At 42.7% G+C, this 14,045-nt stretch overlaps 1 protein-coding gene across 6 annotated transcripts in view; it reads right to left on the bottom strand.

The window, feature by feature from the left end:
- frmd4a (FERM domain containing 4A) overlaps nucleotides 1-14,045 on the bottom strand; it is a 60,532-nt gene that overhangs the window by 16,713 nt on the left and 29,774 nt on the right. For all 6 annotated transcript variants that reach the window (XM_041039264.1, XM_041039268.1, XM_041039265.1 and 3 more), the window contains exons 3-11: nucleotides 13,807-13,901; nucleotides 11,585-11,677; nucleotides 8,428-8,512; nucleotides 6,068-6,124; nucleotides 5,611-5,633; nucleotides 3,343-3,426; nucleotides 3,161-3,226; nucleotides 3,007-3,064; nucleotides 2,688-2,774 (exon numbers count right to left, since the gene is read on the bottom strand). In XM_041039264.1, the coding sequence (XP_040895198.1) occupies nucleotides 2,688-2,774; nucleotides 3,007-3,064; nucleotides 3,161-3,226; nucleotides 3,343-3,426; nucleotides 5,611-5,633; nucleotides 6,068-6,124; nucleotides 8,428-8,512; nucleotides 11,585-11,677; nucleotides 13,807-13,901 (648 nt within the window). The remainder of the gene's footprint in view (nucleotides 1-2,687; nucleotides 2,775-3,006; nucleotides 3,065-3,160; nucleotides 3,227-3,342; nucleotides 3,427-5,610; nucleotides 5,634-6,067; nucleotides 6,125-8,427; nucleotides 8,513-11,584; nucleotides 11,678-13,806; nucleotides 13,902-14,045) is intronic.

The following is a 14,045-nucleotide window of genomic DNA, read 5'->3' on the forward strand; positions in this document are numbered from 1 at the left end:
ACACACACAAGCAGAGGAAGTGACGGGTCATTATTCCAAAGCAAACAGGCGCTCATATGCATGGACCCACGTCTGTCTCATAATAATATCTGTGTCGGTACCTAAACACACATCCATTAGAGATGAAAAGGTCAGATCTGATAAAGTGTAAAGGCCTTTATTCTGCGTACTGGACTCCCTGGGGACTCTGGAAAGAATAGAACATTTAAATCACATAGGCCAGTATAACTGTGAGGCAAGGTATTATTCCTTTCTAGAACTGGACCAGAGGGTAACTAAGACTATTGTTTCACCCATAGGTGGGGTTCTAGTGTGTAATACTATATCCACCAGTTGTCATGGAGATGCAGATACACACTGGGGGACACTTCCTGTTGTTTGTGTTTTGGTTGTGATGTTTTGGAGGGATGACATTTATGGAAAAACTAATCCGAACAGGCTGTAGCTGCCTATTTGAGCTAAATGAAAGACAGACAGAGGCTGAATAAAGTGAACGGTTGTGTACTTTCAATCCGTTGCAGAACATTTACATTAATATGCAGTGAAACGTATGTGAGATGTAATTCACACCATAGTTTGCTGTATTTGATTGAAACCCTCTTGCAGCTTCATCCCAGTGTTGACAGAAGCTTCTCTAATGTCAGTCTTAAGTCAATCAGTTAGGTAGTCAGTCAACACACAGACCCTAAAATCTCTGCCTAAATGAGTCAGAACACACTAATGAGGCATTAGTACGGTGTGTGGTTAGGTTGTAAACCCTTCTCTGTATGTACTGTACATGTCTGCATGTGGCCTGTGGTGAGTAGAGGGGTTAAAGCATTTTAACATCCCCAAATAAATGTGGAGGGTGCAGTATGTGGTCCGCACTTAGAAACAACAGGAACTCCCCTTGTAAAAAAGACTAATTAAACACAACTGCCTCCAGTACACACACACACACACACACACACACACACACACACACACACACCTACTGTACAGCACAACTTGAAATCACTTAGTCACTTATTGATGAATAAAAAGGTTTTTGTTGAAAACATAAACCACTCTTACTGTGACAAAAGATGGTAATTAGCCCAAAATATCTCATAATTAGTGTTTTGCCTCCACTTCACTGAGTCACAGTGCTGACAGCTTGAACAGTGACAAACTTGTGATTACACTCTGAGTCAGTGGTTACTGGTACTGGACTGGCTTGGCTGATTGACTAATCAGCTGCTCTTCCTCCAGTCTGCTGAAACAAGGATGACTCTCATCACTAACATAACATGGAAAGCGCCTGCTGAACTCTATGAGCCTCTTCCTGTGACACACTAAACAGCTTTAGAAAGCAGCACCACCCACCGTTTTTCCTCTGCCCTGTCACTGAAAAAAAACTTTAACTGTGTTCACTGGGGGTTCAGTCGAACTTGTGATGGTGCTTTAACAAGACACAGTCCACAAATCTCTTTTGGCTCGAGCTCCTTAGACTACAATCACCCCTTGGCATTGAGGAGGCCCAGTTTTTCTCTTCTTCCAAAAGGTGTGTGTGTGTGTGTGTGTGCGTTAGGGTGAGGGAGAACTAGGAAAGAGAAAAAGCAAGACGGAGAGAGGAGAAAAAAGTGGGGGGGGTCAGTACTGAAGCTTAACGAACCAGTGACTCACACTGGCTGTTGCTATGGCAGCTGAATGCTTGATAAGTCACTTGTGTGGGAATGCTATTAACCCTTTCTTCCCTCCACCTCTCTCAAATGTACCCCCTCCTCCTTCTTTCATGTGGCATTTACCTCATAGAAAGCTATAACTCACCATCTTTCACTTCAAACAGCATGCATAATATACACATTGTGTGCTAAAGAAACACATGATTTCACCTAGGCAGCCACATGATTTGGAGTACTTGGGAATGACGCGGGAACGGAGCTCTTTGGTGAGACAGTCATTTAGACTGGAATGTACTAAATAAGACACGCACACACACATGCACTGCACAGTGTTAGTGGCAAACAGGAAAGCTGTGGCAGACAGGAAGTATTCATCAGGATGGTGAGTTCAGAGTTCAGTCCAGTTATTGTGTGTGTGCGTGTGTGTGCATTTGATAGTAAGTGTGTGGGTTCGCTGGCATCAGTGTATTGCTGTTTGTGTCTGAGAGTGTCTTGGTGATCAGTCAGTATGAAGGGATGCCATTAACCCCCATTATCACCCTATGAAACAAATCTGAATGCCAGACTTGAAGACTCTGACTGGGGGTCAGAGGTGAGGTAAGAAAGGCTTTCACAGACGACCCACTGGGTGCGGAGACTGGGAGGAGGTCTTCATCCACAGAAAGACAGAAATAAAGGCAGGACAGGATGCAAACCATTCCTAGTCTGAACGTCTCCAGACAGCAGTATTTGTACTTCATTGTTCATGCTTTCCCCAAACACAATATCCTGACTAACTGAATAAAAACAAATGGACGGTGGTGACCATGACATAGCCATCTTAAGCAGCACATTATTTATAGGAACCATGCACTCATCTTTAAAAAAGAAAGTGAAAGAATTAGGACCCAAAAATGAAAAGATATCCTGGAGGTCATAATCTTAACACAGAAGCTGAAAAATGTATTAAAAAAGCTGTGGAAATTAGGTCGATTCACTTATTAATGCTCATTGAAAGGAGAGCCAAAAACTGTGCATGGGAGATCAGAAGGAGCATCATCTCACCTTCCTGGGCTTGACCTTGTCCTGGTGGTCATACTGAAAGATGCCTTTATAGCTCAAACCCAACCACCATGGGATGCCCTGCTTGTCCTAAAACACACAACAAAAAAAGACCTCAGGAAAAGTTATGCATGTGCGTGGGATTGACAGAAAGAAAACAAGGATAAATAGTGGCAGAGACAGATGGAAAGACAAAGAACATTAGCTTTAAGCTCCATCCCATCTCCAAATCCCAAACTGCCTGCTTGCAGGTCCAGAGTGAACAAAAATGTGTGTGGTGCGTGTGTGTGAAAAAAAGAAAATCAGAGTAGTAAAACTGTACCTTTACAGCATAGTAATGTACTCCATATGTCGGCAGAGACTCTACAATGCTCATATAACTGCAAGGAGCAGAAAGAAGGACATGTAAGGATTACCGAGAACACAGCCTTCCACAAAGTGGACAAACGTAAGGAGAGACACATACACACACTTACTTTACAATAGCTTGCCCTCTGGACTGTCCACTGAGCTTCTTGTAATGCTCTATGACCCGGTCTTCACTGTAAGAGAGCACAATAATGAGGAAAAAAGGAAAATAATTAAGGAAGGGGAAACAAGAAGAGGAGAGCTTGTGTAATATTCTGGTGGTTTTCTGGATAATGGACTAGTCTCTCACCAGTAAGCCAGAGAAGGGTGCTCCTTTAGGGCCTGGGTGGGCAGAGCAGGCAGCTTTTTCAGGTCAGACCTGGTTGCATCATTACTGGGAGGCAGAAACCACAAGACATGGTCAACTCTACTTCTGCAAGAGCAATCATTCTCTGCTGTAGGCCTAACAGTTTCATGCACAAGCTGAATCACGGAATATTTCCCACAACTGTCTCAGAACTGAAATGTTAACTTTGGAAGAGTGCAGTGAAAGGAACAAATACTGATGGCCTAAATGCTCTCTATTTCCGAGACCAGGCACTGTCTGTTTCTGAACAGCTGCAGAGACACAGACAGCTGGCAAAAGAGGAGAGGAAAGAGGGACAGACACACAGGAGCAAGCACAAAAAGTTTAAAAGAGATAAAAACAGGGATGGAGGAGGAAAAACGATAAAGACAGAGTAAATGAGACACGGAACCACGAAGACAGCCAAAGAGACTTGGCCCTGGGATTCAGTTTTCAGACCTCCAGTGGCAAGAGGTCTTAATACCCTACTCTAATCCCCAAGCCAGTCTCCAGCCTTTGCCGAGACTCTGGAGGATTGGGGAAAGCCCTGGGAACATGACAACCTATGAGCTAAAGCCCTGGAAGAGATCCATCCCATCCACCCATCCACCAAGTCTGAGCGCAGCTCTGCGTGTAGATTGGTTGATACCCATTTACCTACTCATTAGGTATATGTGGCTGCGTTGTACATGGTGAAAAGGGCAGGTAAGAGCTCAACACAAGAAACTTTCACACTTTCGAGGATCTTCAGCGAAAGATAGAGTGAAACTTAATATGGAAGAGTGGTACAGTGTATGGTAATTACAATGGGCAGGGTCTATAAAGATTTTTGAGAGGTACGTGTGTGGGAGCAAGGGGTGAGGAAAGCGGGATTAGGGTGAAAGGAATGTCTCCAGAGTGTGTCACATTCCAGCCCTCTGCAGCAAATGGTGTTTATTTACTCCTTTCACTGGCGGAAATGAAGTCAGAGGTGATGGCTGCTGTGGTCTGTTATCTGTGCTACAACAAAGGGACGAGGGCATGAGGGATGACACACATTTAGGCCAACATCACACAGATGTACATCTGAAGAACCAGATGTGGGCCGTAGCTCACAGGAAACATCTACATGACTGTAGCTCCATAGCTACAGGATTTAACTAACATGAAGTTTTAAGACTGATACGTATGCTGATGTTTCTGAACCCAAGTCATCAACAGCTGAGCATTTTCTCAATTTATATTAGGAAATCTTGCCCTCGTCCCTGTGGCGAGCTCCGTGTTAAAGTGGGAGGAAATCGCTCACAACAAAGACACTTTGTCTTTCATCACACACACATAAATACATGTGATTCCCATGCTCTTCTCATGAGACGCAGCACAGGCTGAAAACAAGTGAACCGAAGTGGAACAGGGCCGGTATGAAAGAAAGAGGGAGGGATGTAAATCAGGCTCAGAAACAAAGAAAGTTCTCAGTGATGCACTTCAATGCTCATTGGAACACAGAAACAGACAGATGACTGATATCATCTCTATTGTCCCCCGTCTGTGCCTCCTCTCTTCTGGATCCACATGTATTAACCCAGCTACTCCTGTCACTTGCGAAGACGTGTAGCAGACGAGATGGAAAATGTGACATAGATATTGGAAAAGAAGAGTGGTAACTTGGGTCACCACACATCCAATACAGTGCTGTGTTAGTTGTAAACCTGTTGTGTGGCAGCATGTTGGATTTTCAGTTAAGAAAACAACAGCAATACAACTAAGAGGATAAAGACCGGAAAGACTGTCAGAAAAACTTGGCCCTGAAAACCACCAATATGCTTCACAATGCGCTACATCACTACAACCACTGCCATAGAACTATATTTTGCATATGAGTCCTCAGTGTGGTTTCAGAGGCCTTGTGAATGTTATGGTCTGTCACAGCACTCTCACTTTTATAAGGGAATTTTCCGTGGCTGGAACAACCTGATTACAGATTTGATTTCCTTGTGAGTAAATCTGGGCGCAAAGATGGCCACCTCCTGATCGAAAATGAGCTAAAGCACAGCCATTAATAGAGATGAGCAAGTGAACAAGGCCTTTTCCTCTTCATATTCACTGTAGTTACCATACGAGAGGACTCTAAAATGTTTTTAAAGGAGCACCGTCATCGACAATGATCAGAAAATCATGACCTGAAATCTTAACACTCCTAGCAACAATGGCAGATACATGTGTATTACATATGTTGATTACTAGTGCCCTTACCTGGTGAAATCACCTTTTGCCTCCTGTTGAACAGAAAGGGAAAGAGGAAAATAGTGAGAGGGCAATTCACGTATATGGATATGTGACTATAAAATGTGTTTATGTTCTGCTGGACTAGGTGAACATGCAGTCAGGTCCGCTGTGCTGGAATCACAGAGAAACTTTAAACCTCCATCTGGAGTGAACCCTCTGACGGATACAGAGCAGATACCTGATACTGTGCATCTGCACCTACACAGAGGGCATGCACGCACACACACACGCACACACACACACACACCACTCAGCCCAGTCTATGTGTAACATGACCTTGCAGTATCACAGTTAATGGACTAACATACTCAGAGAAAGGGATAGGAGAAAAAAAGTCCTGGAGCTTAGGAGGGAAAAAAAAGATATCTAGACAGACATTCAGACCTACACACAAACACACACAAACAAACACACTTTATCTTACTTGAAGAATATAGGAGGCCAGTTCGAAGACGACCTCACTGTCCACTTCAATAAGCTCCTGTAATGAGAAGAGAAGAGAAGAGAAGAGAAGAGAAGAGAGGACAGGGGCCATGAGAGACACATTCTCCTTCTGCAGGCAGAGTAAATAATACACACCCTGTGCTGATGTCAGAAGTAAACGTGGACATGCCTCTGATCATCATCCATTTCTCCAAGATGGGTTGGTAGTTCCTTTCATCTCCCTACCACCCCCCCACCCCTTCATTTTTCCTCTCTCCCTTCTCTAATTTCATGACCTCTTTGTGTGGATGGAGCTCAGAGATTAGGGGTAAAGTGAAGGGGGTTGGGAGAGGGGGTTTTGTAGGCATGGATGCTCTGGTTACTGATTACTCAAAACATATTCCAAAGGTGTTTTTTTTTTATTGCATTACTGCTTCTGTTTCTGTGAATGGATACTCTGAAAGAAGTAGGGTGGAGAAGGAGAGGTGCAAGCATGGATGATTTAACGTCCCAGTGTGTGAGAGATTTTGGGCTGCTCTGAAATTTCTTTAACTGCATGATAATTAGTGTTGGTTTGTGTTATGTACTTACACATTCACCAACGACGTGCATGTACATATACATGGCTATACTATGTGTGCATTGAGGGGGGGAAAGGATAAGGGTTCGTGGGCAGTGACTAGTGGGTCAAGTATGCCAGGAATGTTCCCTTTACAATCCACCTCTTAATTGGTTGAGAGATCAGACAGCCAGGATGAAACACTAGACAGAACAAACCCACTCTGGGTGGTACACCGAGGGTGGCTACAAATCATGACACACTGTGTGTTTTTGTACTGTATGCATTCCCACAGCACGGCAGAAAGTGCTTCTCACTACTTATACAAACAAAGACTGCAAATCCCGGCCTATATATCCCGGCTGTATCTACAGTGTATGTGCAATATGTTAACTTAAAATACTGTGATATATAGTATTTAGACATTTCTTCTCTTGCTGTCTGGTTGCCTTTGCCCCTCTGAGGTCATCAGGGTCATCTATCACTGGAGCTAATAAGGAGATCACTGGTACTTCACACTGATGTTCTTATCAGGGGTCAGTGAGAGTCGGGTATCTTCATCAAGGACACTGTGACAGAGGTAGTGGTGGGATTACACCAGACACCTTCTGTTCGTGGAACAGTCTTTCTCTGATTACTTAGTCACATAGCCACTGCCATTCAAGTTTCAGTGTCTTGCTAATGGACACTACAGTAAGATGTATGTTTGCATTCTGTGCTTGAACTGAAGGCCTGTAACAACTAGGCTTAACCTATGCACCTTTAAGCCTCCAATGTAAACTTAGGTTTGTTTTACTATGTCACAGCATTAGATAGGAAAGGATCCACTTCATAACCTTCACATACAATAAACCTCTGTATTATACTGAACACGATCCATTCAAAACTGCAAACATTTCAAGTAAGGAATGCTAGCTCTGGATGATACACTATACTAAAATTTACTGGACTTAGTTTTGATGAAACCTTTCACCACTTCAAGGGCAGAAAAGAATGGATCTTATACAACATTATCATTTCCTACAAGTGTTTTATTGGGACATTTCTGGTCAGTTATTTTCCTTCAGGCCACATATGCCCTCTTCTGGACATAACAAATAACTGCTTATCATTGTACACTAACAAGGCTGTAGTACATCTAGTAGGTAGACTACTGACAAGTGAAATGAGTTGGTAACTGTAGGGTTAACAGCTCACTACTGGCAAAATGTGAACGAGTTAATTGAATAAGACAGTTTCCCCTCACTTTAAACAAACATACAAATGGCCATTTCTGAGTAGGACGTTTTAAGTCAGTCGCTAAGTATACAAAATACATGTTTATTTGTCAAATACTTCCATGTGGTTTTTTTGTGCAACTTGTTGTTAGTGTCTATTTAAAGGCGTAATTTCAATGCCATTTAAACAGCTGAAATAAATATGCTTCAAGACCGACAGATGGCAGTAAATGTGTCAGACTGTTCTCTAGTTGCTAGAATGTGGTGCAGCACATAACATGATGGGCAACAGCTGATGTAAATGGTCCACATTTTCTGCTTCACCAAATCAGTGTGGAGCACCACAGTCCAAGCTGGCCTCTCATGGCATCTCTTCATTTAGAACCAAAAATCAGCAAATAAAGTGGCATGCTCGTAACAACATCAAGCCCTGCACTCCACATAATCAGTGTTCCAACCCAGAAGCAAACAATATTTAAAAGTATCCCAACTGTGCAGCACTTCAGAATAAACAATATATTCCTCCATTATCACAAATAAACTGGATTGGCAATTTACATTATGGCAACAAAATAATACGTTTACCTTGTAGATGATGGACTTGGCATTAAGAAAAAACAGCTCAATAGTGGCATTGTCCTTCAGGTAGGATATACTCTCTATGTAGAATCTGAAAACATAAAAAGGAAAAGCCTTAATACATTTGTAACAGCAAAGGGAACAAGGGCATTAGCTGACCTTGAATCATATAAGGAATCGTATAAAGCCTTAAAGAAGATCATTATGTTTTTGCTTCATAAACGAAAAGAAGAAAATATTTAACATGCAGGAAATGATTATGTCTTATGCAGATGTGACAGAAATGGTGCAATGACCAAAAAGACCAGAGGGGGGCACACCATACCAAAGACTGACATGTATACCAAACATCCTTTCACTTCCCCTTAAACCAATTCTCTCTCTCACCATGGAGGCTGGCAATGATCCACTATTAGTTTGTGAGTGTGAGCACATTCCACAGTCTGAATGTGCATGCGTGTGCAAACACACACACACACACACATACACACACACACACACACACACACACACACACACACACACACACACACACACACACACACAAGCAGACTGAATGTGCACATGATGCACTTCACAAATTGTCTACCTCATCAGCAGTGTGTAGTGATTCCACATGCACATACAGTACTGATACATAGACACACACACACACTGTCACATACTGGAGAGAGAAGCACAGTAACCCACTTCTGGCAGAGCGGTGAGCAGGGAACTAACATAATAATGCAGTCTAAATTTAGCTCATGAATGCATGCAGAGCCAGAGGGGAGCTTGGATGATACACTAGGAAGCTATTCATTGTTAGCTCCTCGCTGGTGAAAACGTACATCAAAAAGATGCTATATAGTACAGATCCTCTCACGTGTCCCCTGACATATTTTTAGGTGATGTCTTCTGTAAACCCCCCTCATACAATTAGCATAAAATTACTCAGTAGAAACATGAAGTCACATGTATACACAGACATATTAAAAACTCTATATGACTTGATAAATCCCTTGGGTCACACGCATAATGTGACCTAAGAACAAGTTCTTATGAACGTACTTAAACAATTGTGTTCATCTGTGTGCATTTGAGTGTGTTTAGGTATTGAGTGAGAGGGACTGTAGGAGGATCAATATTGGAGGGCTTAAATCGCGTTACCCATTGAGCTGCAAGAGAGAATGAGAGGAACCTTGTCAATATTCAGTGTGAACATTTAATTAAAGCCACAGTGTTGATGAGACATAGACACACTGCCAGCACAGCAGCAAGCATGCAAAAAGGCACCCACTGAATCAGCAGGAGGTGGGCATCTGCCTAGCATTTACTGGGAACACACGCATCACACAAATACCACATAGGCATGCAAATATATGTACGTGTATGCACCTGCACAGAGACACATACACACACCCACCTACACACAAAAGAAACCTTATATTGTGGTAATGAAAACAATTTGTTCATACTGATAATGGATTCAGGCCTGACATTTGGGCTTATTGCTGTTCCATTATAGCCCTGAATCTTTATATATGTGTGTGGGTATATGTGTCTAAAAAGTAGGGTGGGATGTGTGTGTGTGTGTGTGAGAGAGAGAGAGAGAGAGACAGGCGGGTGGGGGTGGGGGTGGGGGTCAGTGTGACATTTGGAGAGATTGAGGTTAGAGATTGGTCTGAACTGCAGGAGAGAAGGGGGAGTGACGCCACAAAATGGTGTCAAAGTTCACAATGTCACAGCACCACCACCACGTCCTCAAACACCTATTAGTCTATGCAAATACACACAGAGTGACCCCCACCCTGACAACCTATACCACCACCACAAACACACACATACACACACACATTTACGGTTAAATGATAAAGGCGATGGCCAAAACACGATTAATAACAACCAAATACTTATCTTGCATCTTTTGTCACAGTGTACAATGATGCCATTGTTCCCTAAATATGGTGAACAATAGGTCTATGTGCTAAGGATAGGATTTTGATATACAGCCGTCTCATTGTGTCATTACTTGAGCTGTGTTGTAAATGTCAACTGGAAACGACTGCTCAGTGATATTGTTTAGCAGCGTCAATGTGCGTCACGTTACCATGTACGTTGCTAACCAAGACTCAGTCCCTAGGGTGCATATGACATCATCGAGATGTGTTGCGGACAGTGAAGAACCACTGAACCCTAAACAAAGCCTTGGCTTTCCCTTTTGGACTCTCACTGAGAGCGCCTGTGTGTGCGTATGCATGTGCGCCAGTGTGTGTTTTGGGGCAGAGAGTGGGTTGGGAGGGCTGTGTGTTTTCATTTGAGGCTAAGAAAGATCAGAGGATCTCTTCTCGGGTCAGGTGCCTTTATATTTTCCTTTTCAACAGCCTACTGAAGACAAAGCACCCACACACCCAAACAGAGAAAAAAAAAAACACACACAAACATGTACTCCATGTATCTCTGTCACATATACACACATGATGCAGCGCCTGTGTGTGAGTCAGGAGTGTTTTATGTATGAGTGGGGCCGTTGTATGAGCAGTACAAAGGGCTGGCAGAGGAGTGTGGGATTGTGGGGTTATTTCATAACCCTGTCACAACAGGTCATAGAACAGTTGGCTTTTAACTGAGGAGGACTCAAATGCTGCAATAGCAATAATAAGATCACACTCATTACATGCTGAGTCAAATACCAGAATATTTTCTACCCTATTTAGCATTATATTGACAAGTGAACCTTCTACATTAGTCTGCAACTGTGTTTGTTGAAATGCTTCTACATAAAAATGCACAGCTCTGACATACACAAGCAATGATAAGGCTTCTCTCCCTACGGGAAAGCATTCTGCTATCTTGTTTGGAGTATGGCACTTAGTAGTCAGTATGAAGGTATGTGATGGGATCTGCATGCAGGGCATACTGATGAGGTCTAAGAGGTTCATGATTGGCTGAGAGGCCCTGTGGCGGGAGTTAAACACTGGGGGTCAAAGCAATTTCATAAGGGCCCATCATAACTAACCTTATTAATCTGTTTCCATTACCACACAAATACACGTACATACACAAATACAGATGTGCTCTCTCCGTCTCCCTTTCTCTTTCCCACACACATTCGAACACCATCTTCAATAAGAGACCACGACATGTGTAAGAGAGGTGATTGAGTTACTGAAGAAAGACTCACCTGACACAGAAGTAGAGGACAATAGGTCCAGACTTCTTGGGGAACTCATGTTCTAATACCCTGCGGTCCAGTTGCAGCCAACTAAAATGGCCCCTGATGAGACAAAAGAACAAAACAATCAATCAGCGCTATTATTCAGAGATGACTGAATATCTAACGAAGATCTGCAAAAACGGCATCCCATGACAACATTTTTGTTTTTGTGTTACCATTCCTTCCCTTCAGTCCCCCCCCCCCCCCCCCCCTCTCTCATTTCTCTGTCCCTCACCAGCAGAGAGGAAAACTGCAGAGACAGCTTGTCACCCTGGTAACCCTACATGGTCTCCTGAGCAACTGAGCAACATCTCTCTCAAAGTCGCCCTCCTTCTGTCTCTGTCTCTCAAACCCCCCCCCACCACCACACACACACACACACACACACACACACACAGTCTCTTTGACCATTGAGCAGTCAGAGCTGAGGCGTCTGTTCTCCCCAGGCACACCTAACAAATCTACACACCATAGAATTAATCCTGGGGGAACTAAGACTGTAAAGCTGACATTGCTTTGCTGGACAGACACTGGCTACAGAATGTGTCACAGCACTGTAAATGCCATGGAGCAGAGGTCAGTCTTGCTTGACATCAGTGGGTGCAAGAGATGAAACAAAAAAGACAGACACAAAGGTCAGGGAAATGTTTGCCTGTATGTAAATCATTTGTATATCATCCTGTGGTGCTTCTGTCTCTCTAGGTCACAAAACACAACAAAACTCATTTGAATGTCAGTTTTGCATTTCAAGCACAGTTTTCATAACAAGCCTCCAGGCAGGACAATCATAGCCTTATCCTGACGTCGCAACCCTTTATAACTCAGGACTTTTATCGTACATCAGTTTATGGTTCAGCGTGATATTCATGATGATTATGATTCTTTGGTTTGACCAGAATGAAGGCTGCTATGGCTGAAAAAACCCTTTTTATTTGTAAGAGAAAGAGGAGTGAAAACCATAAACAGGAAATTTAAGTAAATCTAAAGAGCCATGCCGAAATACGTCTGCAGAAAAAAAAACAGCAAACACAGTTAAGTGTATAAAAGTACACTGGAAATTCCTCGGGAGAAAAACAGGCCAAAATCAACAGCCGCATTTTAGTGCAAGATTTCTGAAACTATATTTAAAACTCAAACAATGTCCTGGCAACTGGAGCTTTCACAGTGGCATTTTTTGTACATGGTGCAGCATCTTTCTAATGTTAACTTGCAGCATCTTGCACATGTTTGGCCACAGCTCTTGTATTTTCAACAGTTTTTGGATTTCTTTATTAATACTGCAAATAGAAATTAGTGGGCACATATAGTTTAAAAAGTAGTAGAGGAGGAGTCATGCCATGCAGAAACATTTCCAATTATAAACCCAAAATACAAAGCAATTAAACATGGTTAGGCTTTTTTTAAGTAACTGAAAATCAAACCTGCTGCTACACATTATGCTCAGACTTGACAGTGAATGGCCAGTTTCAGTTTTTCCACCTCTGTCATCTATGACTACAACTGTGCTGATCATGGCGTCAGTGACATGAGTTTCAAGAAACCAACAAGTTCACTGGTTTTCCGAAACAAAATAAACACATTACCATGATCACGTACACTCCATTCTATTGGCCTTTTTGCTTTGTTTACCAGCCCAACTGGTTCCACCATTAACTGCAATACTGCCTATTGTCTTTTTCTAGTATATGTCCAATATGTTGCTGTGACAATTCCATTGATAGAAACTGATTATCAGAACAGGAAGGTAACTGTTAATAGTCTGGATGTGGTTACAGTGTTATGGGGAACCACTGACAAACCCATTCCAATAAACAAAATAAACTGAAGGAAGTGCTCTGGTTCACTGATACAACACATGCACTGTAGTTTTCAAAGGCATTCATGTTGACGAATTGTGGATGACCTGGACATGGAACAACTCTTTACCCTTGCAAAGTAACTGAAGGGGCTGTGCGAGTTAAAAGGAGCCAGTAGAGGTGGTTCGGAGATATGATCAGGATGCCTCCTGGGCGCCTTTCATTTGAGGTTTTCTGGGCACATCTACCCTGGGGTAGGAGGACCCTGGGGTAAATCCAGAACAGGCTGGAGAAACTACATATCTCATCTGGCCTGGCCTCGGGATCCTTCTGCTACTGTGACCCGACTCCAGACAAGTATTAGAAAATGGATAATGCCTGAACGTGACTTACGTTTCATCCGTGTATGCAATTCCAAAGTACTCCTTCTCCTTGAGGTTGAAGTGAGAGGCCACAAGGTCCAGCAAATCCTTAGCCATCAGTTTGGGCTGCAAGGAGACAGATTTATTAGTATTGTTGTTCTTATGGTTGTACTTATCACTTATAATTTTGTGTACTAGTGTAGTGGTTTATCTGAGTTTAGTTTCACTGGAACAAGTACATGTGGTAGTTTTATGTTAACGTATTCTATC

This window comes from Toxotes jaculatrix, chromosome 5 (assembly GCF_017976425.1).
Source record: "Toxotes jaculatrix isolate fToxJac2 chromosome 5, fToxJac2.pri, whole genome shotgun sequence".
Lineage (NCBI taxonomy): Eukaryota > Metazoa > Chordata > Actinopteri > Toxotidae > Toxotes > Toxotes jaculatrix.